At 35.3% G+C, this 14,793-nt stretch overlaps 1 protein-coding gene across 1 annotated transcript in view; it reads left to right on the top strand.

The window, feature by feature from the left end:
• Nucleotides 1–14,793, top strand: part of SYNE2 (spectrin repeat containing nuclear envelope protein 2) — a 333,055-nt gene that overhangs the window by 94,046 nt on the left and 224,216 nt on the right. The window contains exons 9-15 of the mRNA XM_019632109.1: nucleotides 1,495–1,596; nucleotides 4,236–4,373; nucleotides 7,661–7,722; nucleotides 9,635–9,797; nucleotides 10,935–11,013; nucleotides 11,361–11,548; nucleotides 13,774–13,938. Coding sequence (XP_019487654.1) covers nucleotides 1,495–1,596; nucleotides 4,236–4,373; nucleotides 7,661–7,722; nucleotides 9,635–9,797; nucleotides 10,935–11,013; nucleotides 11,361–11,548; nucleotides 13,774–13,938 — 897 coding nt within the window. The remainder of the gene's footprint in view (nucleotides 1–1,494; nucleotides 1,597–4,235; nucleotides 4,374–7,660; nucleotides 7,723–9,634; nucleotides 9,798–10,934; nucleotides 11,014–11,360; nucleotides 11,549–13,773; nucleotides 13,939–14,793) is intronic.

Genomic DNA, 14,793 nt, shown 5'->3' with positions numbered 1-14,793 from the left:
TTCACGGTAGATTAGTTTTGCCTGTTCTTTTTTTTTTTTAAGTTCAAAGTGGAAATTTATTAAACTTTTCTGAATTATCTAAAACAACTTTTAGATAGGCATTACATAGGACAAATTAAGCTAGGCTTTTAAAAAATTGTAGTGCTGTCACATTTTTGCCTATTATACTTTTTAACAGCTTTATTGAGATACAGTTTACCTACCATAAAATTAAACCATGTAAAATGTACAGTTCAATGATTTTTAATATGTTTACATAGTTGTACAACCATCACCACAATCTAATTTTATCATATTTCCATTTTACCTGTTATCTTCATATAAATGGAATCATATAATTTATATAAATGGAAGCATTGTGTTCTACTCTTAACCCTTGTTTGTTGAGGTACTCTTGAGTTACCATTTGATTGCTATTTGATTATTCAATTTTTCCTTTGAGTTTTAGTCAATTACATAAAATATTGTGGGTGGAAATTTCATAAAAATCACTGAGTTGAAAATAAACCCTTCTGCTTCTATGGAGATAAATGAGTGCTGTGAATTTAGTAAAATGTTTTTGAATACTGTTTTATAATTTATTTAAACTACTTTCTCAGACATGTTTACAAGTAGTCATATTATCACATTTTATTTGACAAATTTTAGGCCTATGTTTTTCCAACTGTTTGAGGCACCAAGCCAGCTATTTGCTGACTCGGGAATAGAGACTCAAGCTGAGATCAGGCGTATAACTCAGTTCACTTATTTCTGACCTGCTGAGGAGCTACTCGTTTCTAATTAATTTTCATATTATAAATTAAAATTAAAAATTCAACTATCCATGAATTCAGATCCAAAAATATATAGAAAACACTCTTGCTTAATGGAAAACAAAGCAAATGAAGGTTTAAAGGAGAGTGGAAATAAGATGTAACTTCTTTTGCTTTATCTTACTGCAGTAAAATTTGCTTCCAAATGTAGGCAAGCTTCCCTCCTAAGCAAAATGGGAAAAGATTTTTGCTCGCTTCTATATGATAGTATGAGCAAAGCCTTCGGTAGTATCATTTTTAGGATCTATAAAATATTCAAGATATTTTTGATGCCAGTGTATTTGGTGGATTGAACGTCTCTTGAATTAACTAATATTTAGATTATTGGAAAGCAGTTTTCTGAAATGCCTATTATAAATATGTAATTTAGAATAATATTCTCTAAAATTGAGGAATAATGGAAATGGATAAGCCAAAAAAAAAAGGGGGGGGCTTGTTTACCCTGTTTCTTTGGTACATTGTCTTCAATGCGTTTTAAAATGTAACAGTGTTAATAAGCAAAATTTCTCTTTGGCACAATGAGTCACTGGTGTGTAATGACTGCATTATATCACTGATATTTGAAGTTGTTAATTTTATTGTTAAAAAAAATCACTAAGCCTATTTATGATAGAGTTTTAAATGTGTGTGTGTGTGTGTGTGTGTGTGTGTGTGTGCGCGCGTGTGCGCGTGTGAATTACAGGGAAAGATGAAAGATGCTATGGCGTGGTTAACTCTACAAGAGGAAAAACTACAGAAGATGATAAAGGATTCAGAAAATGAGACCTACTGTAAAAAGTATGAAGTAAGTATGACTTTAAAAAAATATATATTAACTCATTTAATTCTCACCATGGGAGGCAGGACTATTATTACCCCAAGTATGACTTTAAACAGTAATGTATTTGTAGCTTACTCTTAGGGAAGAACAGGATGTATTAGCAAAAATCTTTTAGAGTTATTTAAACACGAAATGAACAAGCTTTAAGGCTGAATTCTAGGACTTCCAAATTTTACTGTGCATATGACTCACCTGGGGGATCTTGTTAAAATGCAGATTCCAATTCAGCAGGTCTGGGGTGGGGCCTAAGAGCCTGCATTTCCAATAAGCTTTCAGGGGTGCAGATGCTGCTGGTTCTAAGAGTGCTTTAGGTTGCAAGGCTTTAGAGCAGCAGTTCTCAACCTGTGGGTCGCGACCCCTTTGGGGGTTGAACGACCCTTTCACAGGGGTCGCCTAAGACCATCAGAAAACAAAAAGATATTTACATTACGATTCATAACAGTAGCAAAATTACAGTTATAGAGTAGCAACGAAAATAATTTTATGTTTGGGGGTCACCACAACATGAGGAACTGTATTAAGGGGTCGTGGCATGAGGAAGGTTGAGAACCACTGCTTTAGAGTGAGGATTGGCAGGCTGGTTTGTGAGATCTACCACCTGTTTCTGTAAATACAGGGTTACAGGAATAGAGCAATGCCCATTAAAATATTATCTGACTGCTTTCACACTACTGCACCAGAATGGAATATCTGCAACGAAGACCATATGGCCCACAAAACCTGAGATATTAACCATCTTGCCTCTACAGTCAAAGTTTCTCATCCCTGGTGAAGAGCAGCACATGCTTTTCAGAAAGAGTATTGAATGGAAAAAAATCAGGAAATCAGGAATGGGGCCATTCCAGGATTACAGTAAAGGGCCTCAACCAAGGAGCCCTTTGGGGAAAGTGATAGTTATTATTGTCACTACATTTGAACGTTTGCTGTGCACCAGGCACTTTGCTGACAAGCATTTTATATGTTATAACATCTTGCTGGATATGGTGTTGTTACTCCAGTTTTACAGATGAAGACAACGAGATTTAGAAGGACTAAGTAATTTATCTAAAGTTACATAACTACTAAAAAGTAGAGAGTAGAATTTGAATAGAACTCTTACTTCAAAGCTCTAGCTCTCTCTGATCCTGGTCCTTCTCCAGGGTGAGCACGAATTCCCTATGCCATCTTGAAAGAAACTCACAGGAGCCAAAGTGAAGATCCCACAGTCCTGGTTCTTAGAACCCATGGTCTGTGTAACTCTCTGCTCCCTACCACCTCCACCCTGAATGAGGTGGCGATACTCTCTGGTCCCTACATAGCACTTAGCACCTGTAGGCCTCCATTTCCCTAGCTGGTGAGTGAGGGAGTTGGATGAAGCCAGCCTTTCCAACACTAACACTCAGTGGATTGTGTAACTTGCCCACCACACCATCCTTTTTGGTTTAGAGCCATGGGGAAGGAAGGGATCAGACACATCCTCATCTTCCTTCCATCTGAACTACATAAGCTGCTTGTGCTTCTTCCCTCTTGGCTCTGGCCTGACACTGTTTTCATTAACTAGATGCTAAGAGCCGCTGGAAGTGCCTTGCTCTCACAGGTGTCTTTCATTTAGTAATGTATTGGGTTGTCGGAAAAGTCATGATGTATTTTTTCTATGTTTTTCGTTGCAAAAATGCATCATGACTTTTCTGACAACCCAATAAATACTACAGATTCAGGTTTCTTAACAAAAGGCTTTATGAAATTAATAATTATCAGAAAGAATTAAAGTAATTATCCTTCAGTTTGCTCAAAAGTTTTAATTAAAAATGCTGCCAATGATTATGAACAATGTTTTAAATAGTTTAAAAAAATATTTTGATAGATTGGCTTCTTTTTTAAAAACTTTATTAGGGAACAGTGTGTTTTTCCAGGACCCATCAGCTCCAAGTCAAGTCATTGTCTTCAATCTAGTTGTGGAGGGCACAGCTCACTGGCCCAAGCGGGAATTGAACCAGCAACCTTGGTGTTATGAGCCTGCGCTCTAATCACCCGAGCTAACCTGCAGCCCCTGTTTTAAATAACTTTATGGAACTGATGACTCTTACGTATACACCAGTATTTCACACAAATATGAACCGAGAAAAATGTATTTATTAAATTTTTGAGGGCAGCGACCAAGTATTTCCGAAAGTCTGTATAAGGTGACTTGAGAAGAATTGGCTCAAGCTCAATCATAGATACCTCAAAAACCATTTATACATAATGACTGCTGTCATATAATTCTCACTTCAACCTGTTTTTATTTTGTTGTGAACACGTTTTGGGGAGGACAAGCTCACATTTTCCATATGGCATCATGACTTGTCCCCTGAGCTGGGGACCTTGCCACTCCATTCCAGTAGAAATGAACAGTACTGACACGAGATACAAGCTGCGACCTATGTCACTAAACAGCACCCAGGTTATCAGGGTGCACTGAAGGAGGAAACAGGACCAGTGAGAGGATCCTAAATGTAGGGAATTTTACCTTTATCTAAGGAAAAATTTAAATGTAACCTATAGGTATAGACTTTAAAATTACAGACTATATTTTGTAAACTGATGTAAACATTTCAGTCTTTAAAATATTCTTCTAATTGTAGAGCCTGCTGTCCTTTTTGGAGTCATTCAATGAAGAAAAGAAACCCTTTTTGGACATCCTGTCGGTAAAAGGGAATATGGATGAGCTGAAGGAAGATCAATTACAGTTGCGAAAAGCCTGCGATGGCCTCAACTACCAGGTTACTGTCTTATGTTGATTAGAACATTTTCACAGGGCCACTTTTTTTCTTGGAAGAGAACTTTAGTTTTCCCTGAGGAATTCTATAAAAGACAGAATAGATGCTTCAGCAGAAGGTCGGAGAGTGCTCTTCCATTTTTCTCTGTGGTCTCATTTGGGTAATAGTTGATATTTAAATAGGAATTGATAGCATTCTGCTTAGAGCAGCAGTTCTCAACCTGTGGGTCGCGACCCCTTTGGGGGTCGAATGACCCTTTCACAGGGGTCGCTGGGTACTCATATGTGGGCGTATCTGCATGTGGGCCTGGAGACGGATAGAGGAGCGGTGTCTTAGTTCCTAAGACCATCGAAAATATGTGTTTTCCGATAGTCTTAGGCAACCCCTGTGAAAGGTTGAGAACCGCTGGCTTAGAGAAAGTACATGCTTATCCAAAGTTTTTATACTTGTCATCAATTCTTGGGTTTGTCATAATGCATTATCCATATTCTTATTGACCTGCAGCCTCCTCTCTACCATGGACCATTGTCATGTGTCATTATCGATAGACATGCTCAAAATGGGTAGGGGCAAACCCAGAGAGAATGTGTAAGGATGGATGTGTGTCTGAATATATCTGTGTGATTTCAGTCATTTTAAATTAATTGAGACTTGTGTTATGGCCCAGGATATGGTGTATATGGGTGTACATATTATTTGTACTTGAAAAGAACATGTATTCTGTAGTTACTGGATGTACTAGTCTATAAATATCAGTTAAGACAAGGTGGTTGATAGTGTTCACATTACCTGTGTCCTGATTGACGTTTTGTCCAGTTCTATCAGTTGTTGAGAGACAGCAGTAAAAATCTGTAGAATCCTTCCTTTAATTCTTTCCAATTTTGCTTCATCTATTTTTAAACTTTGTTATTAGGTATGTACATTGATGATTGTTATGTTTCCCTGATGAATCGACAGTTTTACCATTATGAAATATTCCTGTTTGTCTCTGGCAATACTTCTTTAAAATTTCTAATATGATATCAATATGAACAGTCCAATTTTCTTATGCTGACTGTTTGTATGACAGATCATTTCCTTTATTTACTGTCAACTTGTTTGAGTCTATATTTAAAGTGCATTCTTATAGGTAGCATATAGTTGGATTTTGCTTTCTTAATCATTCTGACAATCTCTGCCTTTTAATTGGAGTATTTAGTCAGTTAATAGTTCATGTAATTATTGTTAGGGTTCAGTTTAGTTTACTGTTTTACTCTTTTTGGTGTATTCCCTCTTTTTTGTATCTATTCTTTCTCTTCCTGCCTAGTTTTCTACTATGTTAAAATTTTTAGAATGCCATTTTAAATTGTCTATGGGCTTTTGGTTCTATCTCTTTATATCATATTTTAGTGGGGTTACAATATACATTCTAAAAGTTTTAGTCTACTTAGAGTTATACATCTTCTAAGTTATTGTATAATTTCCTGTAATATATAGAAATTTGCAATTAAATTGATTCATTTGTCTCTCATTCTCTATACTATAGTTGTTTTATATATAAATATATATGATACAAAAATGTTTTAAAGTCCCCAAAACTTCTTGGCCATGGATGGGCATAGGTTCATGCCATCTGCGGTGGCATGGATGGACCTGGAAGGTGCTGAGTGGAGTATGTCAGACAGAGAAAGACAGATGCAATGTGATTTTGCTTATATGTGGAATCTAAATAAAATCTTATATGTGGAATCAAAACAAACAAACAAAACAGAAACAAACTCATAGATACAGAGAACATTTTGATGGTTGCCTGATGGGAGGGGGCTTTGGGGGTGAGAGAAAAAGGGGAAAGGATTAAGAAGTACAAATTGGTTGTTACACAGTAGTCATGGGGATGTAGTGTATAGCATAAGGAATATAGTCAATACGACATATGGTGTCGGGTGGGTACTAGATTTATCCCGGTGATATATGGAAGAGGGGTTTGGGGCAGGGGGAGAAAGGTGAAGGGATTAAGAGGTACAAATTGGACGTTCATGAGGATATAAAGTAAGCATAGAGAATATAGTCAATAATATAATAATTACTGTGCATAGTGTCAGGTGAGTACTATACTTGTCAGGGGGATCACTTCATAAATTATATAAATGTCTAACCAATATGCAACACACCTGAAATTAATATAAATAATATTGAATGTCTAAATAAATAAAGTGTAAAAAATATATTAGATGAAAAAATAAAGTACCCAAGACCAAATAAATAAAGTCCCCAAGACCATGTTATATATTTTTGCTCAGTCATATTTTAAAGAAATTATATGAAAAAATTAGCCTTTTATATTTATCTAGATATTTACCATTTCCAGTAGTCTTCATTTCTTCCTGGAAATTGGAGTTTCCATCTGAACTTATTTCCCTTCAGCCTGTAAAACTTCCTTTAACTTATAATGCAGGTTTGTGGGTGACAAATTCTTTATTTTTTTTTGATGTCTAAAAGTTTTTATTTTGTTTTCTTTCTTTTTTAACATCTTTATTGCAGTACAGTTTACATTACCATAGAATTCACTCATTTTCAATGTGGATAATTAAATCATTTTTAGTGAATTTACAGAGTTGCAACAGAGATTGTATGATCTGCAAATCAAAAATACTTTTTGGCCCTAGGAAAGTTTTCCGATTCCTGCTCGTCTCTTGGCCATCAGTAGCCACAGCCTGTTTTAGAATACATTTTTTGTAAATCATTTATGAGGTGTGTTAAATAGTAAACTAGTAGCCACCTTTTTAGGTTACCTAATCATGGAGAACTACTGCAGCTCCAGAAATCTTCCCATCAGTTGACTCATTGCATTGTCAGCTTGTGTTCTGATCACAGCTCTGACAGAGCCCCCTGTGAACGTACCAACTCTCAACAGAATGGAAGGAGAGGAAGAGATATTGTTCACATCGTTCAGGCTGTTCTAGGCCACAGAGACATAGCCTAATTTTCTGAAAAATTATACAAACTAATGATAAAAACCATAAAAAGAACTATGTTGCAAGATTAAGTGCTACAAATTGCTAGTAACTGGAAAATCTATTCCTTAGTTAAGTAGAATGCAGCTCATTTTCTTGGTGTGGCAAAATGAGACATATTAATTTTAAAGTCATCAGGTATACAAAAGTCAACACCATTTAGACAGCTTCTGGTTCAATTGTTTGAGAGTGCAGATATCTCAAAGCATCATAGTATATGGTTTCATTCTAAGCCTGCTATAGAAAATAGCAGCATTATGTTATTTTGACCTGACAAGATCTTATATAAATTTTCAGCCAAACTCAAAAGTAATTTCCAACAGTGAGAAAGAAAGTGTGGAACCAGTTATTTATGTCAAGTGAGAAAGGAGAGGAGTGAAAGGTAATCACTGCCTTCTATCTTTCCTCTTCTGGCTACGTAGAGGACAGCCCTGAATCAGAAAGCCCATGTGTGGTTTCACTCCAAATATATACAGCTTTCTTTTAGTTGTGAAAAGAATAACAGTTGAATTTGAGGTATTATTCTTAGCCTCTCTTTAACTCAATCGTTTATCAATTTTCTGGTTTATTTTTCTTTTTTGGCTGATGCACAAATAGTTTGGATATAATAAAAGCACACGCTACGTTGTTTATAGTCAAAACTTGTAATAATGAAAACTTTTTTCATTATTTTTCTAACTGGAGGCTTAACGGTATATAGCTAATGATTTAAGATTGTGGAGTTGTCTTTTGCCATATGCCTTTTGAGAAAATAAATTTTCAAGGCAATTAAAGCAAAACAAANCTTCATTGGTTGTTTTGGGAACATACCAAGAGAAATCCCAAAATTATGTGTTCATTTTGTGTGTGGCATATTACAATCCCTTTTTTGTGATTTGTGATCTACCTAATTTATTATATGTCTGGAGAAGTTCTGGGCTTAAGGAATTTATAATATTTTTATAGACTTTGTTTAACTCAACATTTTCCAAATTTATTTCACCATGCACTCTATTAATGAGCACAAAACTTGGCCAATAGAAGGCTCTCAGTGCATATATTTGCTCCATGAATGAATGAATAAAATCTTGTGGATGTCTTAGTCAAATCTTTCATACAATATATACTTTTGGAAATGCTTTACTGCACCTGTGCTGAGACCAATGTGCCAGGAAAGGATGCTAATTGCTGTATGTTCCCACTCTCCTGGAGGGGTTTCTGTACTGTGTCTCTGGAAAGAGGAGGGCTTATGTTCTCCTTTTCACCCTCCCTTACTACTCATGCCCTCATACATACAACATGCATAGTGGAGACTGAGGCTTTGCCAGGATTCATCCTAGCTCTGTCTGACTCTAGATCTAAGCTCTTAGTCACTGCACAGTCTTGGAGCCAGGACGAGTGACCAGAGTTATATGGCTGTTTGATTTCTTTGATTTATTTCAAGGCTGTCTTGTGACTCAGCCAATTCTTGATTGTTACAGTAAATCACCTCTGTAGCTAAGTGATAGTGTGGCATCTTGCAGATGTGGATGTTGTTGATCCTGATGAAAAGTCAATCATGACCTACGTGGCACAATTTCTACAGTATTCGAANCCACTCGGCCGTCCCCATACTTCTTCTTTTTATTGGATGGTAGGATTTGGTGGTAGAAAAAATTCTGGGCTTAGAGCAAGAAACTGAGATCTGTATCTTAGTTTTGGTTGAGTTACTCTGTCTTTCTGAGCATATTTCCTCATTTGTAAATAGAGGATAATGAGAATCACTCTGTTCATGTCTCACAAGCATACTGGGTGAAATGGGAGGAGGTATATGAAAGCACTTTATAAACAAAATAAATAGTACAAATATAGAGATTATTTAATTGATGGTTGTCCATATCATCTCTTCTCATTATTTACAACTTATTAGAATGATAATAAAAGGGTATTAGCCTTAATAATGAAAGCTCTTTTTATACTTAATGTTGAAATTATAGTTACATCAAGTTATAAAGAAGTTTTCAAATTTAGTAAAATCTTTTGGAGATTAACATTTTATTATAGGATTTCTCAATAGAGAAATACTTTCTTCAGAAAAATGTTTTCTGTTACATTTTCACCTTAGAAATGGTTGTTATATATCTAGCCACAATGTTTGTTTTACTTTGTTTATAAAAGATTTCAGGATACATCTGAATACCATGTGTTTAAAAGAAAAAGTTAGAACCCCAGTATTTTTTAAAGTGCCAAACAGATATCTCACATTTGGCCCATAATATTAAGTTAAATTCTAAAACCTGCACTATTTTCCAGAATCAACAGCATTTCGGGGGAAAAATTCATTCCACTTCTAGAATTTCAGTACTGTAAGTGCTCAGTTCTTCATTTGCTAGATGAAGTGAAATCAAAATTGGATGCTTGGAACATCAAATATGGGAGCAAAGAATCTGTGGAATTATTGCTGGAAGACTGGCATGTAAGCTTTTTTATTTCATGTCTTAGACAATTATTCTCCATGTCTGGGTGCTGGGTTTGCATTTTTCATTGGCACAATTTCCCTTTACTTTTTCAGGTTCTGAGATGGGTTTTCTTGGTAGCGTTCATTAGCTTAAATTTTGTCTACACAAAAGAATTACAGGTAGTCAAATAACAGACACCAGGAAAGAGTAAGAAAGAGAAAACAGCATTATTTACTGCAATAGGGAAGATTGTGTTAACCAGGCTAATTAACATAATAGAGAAAATTTCAATGTTATTGCCATTAAAAATTCCTACTTTCACTTAATGGACACCTTGTTTAATATTTTTTTCCCACTCAGATTCATAGGTATATTCAAAATTAAATTTTTCTTACAACGTTTTAATCTTAGCCTTTTAGTTCTAAGAGTGGGAAAACAGTACATTCTGTCTTGAGGCTTTTTTTGGGGAAGAAGATTTAGTTCGTATACTTTATGAGAAAAAATGTTCAAATGATTTAAATATATGTTCATTAGTAAGTTAAAAACTAAGTGTCCCAGAAATGTCATTTTTATAGTTAGTACAATGAGGCCTTATTATCCTTTCTGTGTCCCTCCTTTTGGTATGAGTTTTTAATTAACTCTGTATTTTTCCATAGCAGAATTTGCTTGCATAGGACACATAATAGTTTGGTTAATGGTAGTTTTTCAAATGTTTTTTCATGATGGATGGTATCTATTTATAACATTCTTAATGTATCTAATAAAAATTATTCGATATTAATAAAATATAAGAAATAGAGAAACTGATAAAAATTATGCAACATTAATAAATATGTGAGGTAGGAAATGTGGAATTGCTATAAATACTTAACATGCCTTTTCCCTACATATGGTGATATGTAGAATCACATCACCAGATTAAGATAAACTTTTCAGGTTTCATGCCTATATAATGTTCATGCTCATACTTATGTCTCCTAGACTTTAACTAGCTTTCTTTTTGAACTGCTCTTTTTCTTTTCCTACCCAACTATGTAGCATTAAAGCCTTAAAGAAATTTTGGTGCCAAAGTGTTTGAGCAATGTTACATGTCTCTATCTGGATTTCTTGTCACGTTTTTAAAAGTAAAAACTGTCAATATTTTTTTCCCCCAGAAATTTATTGAAGAAAAAGAGTTCCTAGCTCAACTTGAAACTTCTTTTCAAAAATGTGAAGAAATTCATAAGAATTTGGGTAAAGCTATACAATTATTTTTTGATGAAATGACCATCACTTAAAAATAGCATTTCAGGAGCATTTAAGATCTTGCTTCCTGGCAATTGCCATCAGTTTTGGCTCAAATAAACTCTTATAAAAATAAAAAATAAAATAACATTACATCTGTTTCATTTTCTTTATATACTAATGTTTTAGAAATTGGTTTTACATATGTATTTTCTTTGGAAAATCCTTGTATTCAATTTAATATTGTCAGAGTACATATTTATTTTGCCTCTGTTAATTAATATACAAATATTTTTCTTAACAGTATTATTAATGAAAAACTGTTTTTCTAAGATAACTTTGTTGTTTTAACATAGGTGGAGAATATCAGAGTATCAGCGAACAATATATGATGGTGGAATATAATATCACTACGTATAGAAAAAGTATATATAATATGAAGTCCACTCTGCAAAATGTTCTCACATCTTGGACTACTTACATGGAAAAGCTTTGCTTACTAAAGGCCTGTTTTGAAGAGACAAAAAAGGAACAAATTAAAGAGGTATTTACAGTCTAATGGCATCTGCTCAATTGCACTCTTTGTTTTGTTTTGTTTTGTTTGTGATCCTCATTTNGAGGAGAAAAGTGGTTGTCAGCGGCTGGGGGCTATGGGAAATAGGGAGGGGTTGGTAAAAAGGTACAAACTTTCAGCTATAAGATGAATAAGATCTGAGGATCTAATACAAAACATGGTGACTATCGTTGATAACACTGTATTATATCATTGAAATTTGCTGAGAGCAGAACTTATGTGGTCTCACCAAAAAGAAAAAAAAGATAAATATGTGATGAAATAAGTGATGAATTTGTTAAGGACCTAGATGGTGGGAATCTTTTCACAATGTATACATATATCAAATCACCACAGTGTGCACTTTAAATATCTTACAGTTTTATTTGTCATTTATACCTCAATAAAGCCGAAAAACAAAATGCAAAACAAAATGCAAAAACTGTACTATTTAATGCTTCTATTTTATCAATAGTTCCATTTGACTGCCTTAAAGGAGCCTAGCTTAGTCTTCATTTAACACCTTCATACTTGGGTAGTTGGCTAAATTTTTTTTTTTTAATATTTGCCTTGCATGTAGTGGTGTACCCAGTAAATGTTTTTGAATGAATTAACGATGAATCGAATAACCCATATAATATACAAACTTTGCCCACTCTTTCCTCTATATACAAAGAATTTAACTCTAGGAATAGTGACAATTCATTTAGAAGAACTATAATGGAAAGAGAAAATACAGACTTAAAACTCACACTTTCATTAGAGGAAGTCATTTGTGTGAAACACATTTTTATTTGTGCTTGATCTTCATAGGGGTGTCTTTGAAATGAGAATACCAAAACACCATAAAAGAGTCATATGGGATCAGATAAAAAGCCACATTCTTAGTGGGCTCATGAGGAAAGGAAGTGGCCTTGGAGTTGGATTTTTATTGTGCTTAAGAATCCCGGTCACTGTGGAGTTTGTGTTCTTCTAAGGTTTTTTGCTGGCCCCTCTGCCTGGCTCTGTTATATCACTGACCACACTTTACTACAGTGGTGTGCTTGTCTGCTTCCCTGTCTAGGTGGTTCAGGCAAAAGCTGTAACTTATTTATTTGATTGACCCTCAGATGTAGAGGGTTGTGTTAAATTTCCTCTTCCCTTTATGGCAGGTGGGTCTGGGCAAGGCCCTCTCTTATTTTTATTCACTTGTTTAATTGTGTGTATATCCTTTCAAACCCATACCTTCTTTCCCTTCCCCTTTCTCCTTAGGCCACTATTGTGATGTGCTTAATTTTATATGTTTTTGAAAACTATATATTTATGTGTCCATGTATTTTTAAGTTGTGTAAATTGATGTTTTACGTCATTCCGTCTCTTACTTTGATTTTTGAGCACATGCGTTTAAGGTGCCTCCATGTTGCCATGTGTGTATATCTAATTTGCATCTAGCTGCCGCACAGATGGTGCGTGACCACTACATCTCCTCTCCACTCCAAAGCAATTTATATATCTTTATCCCCAACTCTTAGCACACTAGGCTATTTGTAAATGTTTGCTGAATGAATGAATGAATGAATGAATGAATGTGTGAGTGAGTGAGTGAGTGAGTGACAGTGCTTAGCAGGGGGGAAAACCCAGGAAGAAGGGTCAGCAAGACTGAGACCTGGGAGTGCAGTCAGTGTTTGGGGAAATGAGTAGTTGGCATTTGTGTGACTTGTGTGCATGTAGGGAGGGAGTGGTGGGGGGCCTATGGAAGAAGAAGGCTGCCTGCATTATGGGGGGGTTTAGTGAAGGACAGATATTCAGGTGATAAGGTGGAGATAGCTAAAGTGAACATACGGTTAGGGCTACTGAGGAACACAACCTTTACATCTGTGGGTGTGGTGTAGTTGTAAAGTTAGAGAACATAAGGGTGTACAACACTTCAAACTATGGTCATTCGGTATAGTTGTCTACCCCTGCTTTGAGGGGTGCTTTAAATACTTCTAATTTCCCTCTCATAACTGATTATGGATTTACCCAACATTTGTTTTTTATCCTTGTGCCCTCTTCTACAGCTTTTAAACAAATTACCTTCTCAGGTAGCCAAGTGGTATTTAGAACTAAGACGTTTACCCATTGAGAAAGATTTCCTTGACTAAGGAATCAGATAAACTTCAAATAACTAAACGTACTATATGTGAAGAAGTAAACTGGAAGAATGTCTGCTGAAGAACATCTTCCCTTTCTTTCAGATGAATGTGTGGAAGACAAGGCTGAATCATGACTTACCCGCGCCCCTCCAGCAAATCGAAGCTTGGCTCCGGGAGATAGAGGAGCTTATAAATGAAGATCTGCCTGCCTCCCAAGATTACTGTGAAGCCATGGCTCTAATGCAGGAGAAAATGACTTTATTCAAGGTTGGAGAAGAAAAAAGAAGCATTGAAAAATCTATGCTTTATTAGGGACTGTTCTTGAAAAAGACTTTGTCTAGCAAGAAAGGAAGGGAACATAGTGGGTATTTGAGAATGGTTTAGAACGATTCCCCTGGAGGTGTATGGGACCTGGAAGATAACCCAACTTTCTTCATGAGCATTATACTAATTTAAGGTGGAAACGATAGACTAGAGTCCAGTGAGTTCTAAAGCAACTGTCAAGTCTGACAAAAAAGAGGGAGGGAGACTGCTTTAAAAACTGGTAGATTGGTTTCTCAATAAAATTGCATGAAAGCATTAGCTATGTGAGATTTATAGCATTTGAGCCCATGAAGGAATGGAAAATACATCCGAAAACAAAAGTCGTTAATAATGCTTTTGCCAGAGAAACTGCAGCCTGCCTCTCTGTAAATATGTTCCAGTTTAAAACATTTATGCTGAAAATATTTATTCATAAAATCTTAGTTAAAAAAAGAAAGGGTTTTTATTTTTTCTGAAAGAAGATGCAGTACATGCACAGAGCAAAGGAGATTAACAAACCCTCAATTACAATGTTTGCCAATAAATTTGGTTCATGTCATGCTAAATTTCTTTTCAGAGTCTGATGGATAAATTTGACTGTCATTTGAATACTCTCCTGGCATTTGAAAATAGAGATGAAAAACATTTGCCTTTGGTTCCACCTTGCAAATTGGAGGAAATGAAAAGACGGTGTGTAATATTACCATTTCACAACTGCGATACTGTTCATGTTTGAGCACTAACATGGTGCTATTGGGATCATAAAATATAGATTTTTTTCAGCAATATCTGACATGTATTCTTTAATTCTTGATAATA

The sequence above is a fragment of the Hipposideros armiger genome, unplaced genomic scaffold (assembly GCF_001890085.2).
Source record: "Hipposideros armiger isolate ML-2016 unplaced genomic scaffold, ASM189008v1 scaffold_1074, whole genome shotgun sequence".
NCBI lineage: Eukaryota > Metazoa > Chordata > Mammalia > Chiroptera > Hipposideridae > Hipposideros > Hipposideros armiger.
Note: the sequence above shows the minus strand (reverse complement) of the source record. Positions and strands in the feature narration are given on the sequence as shown.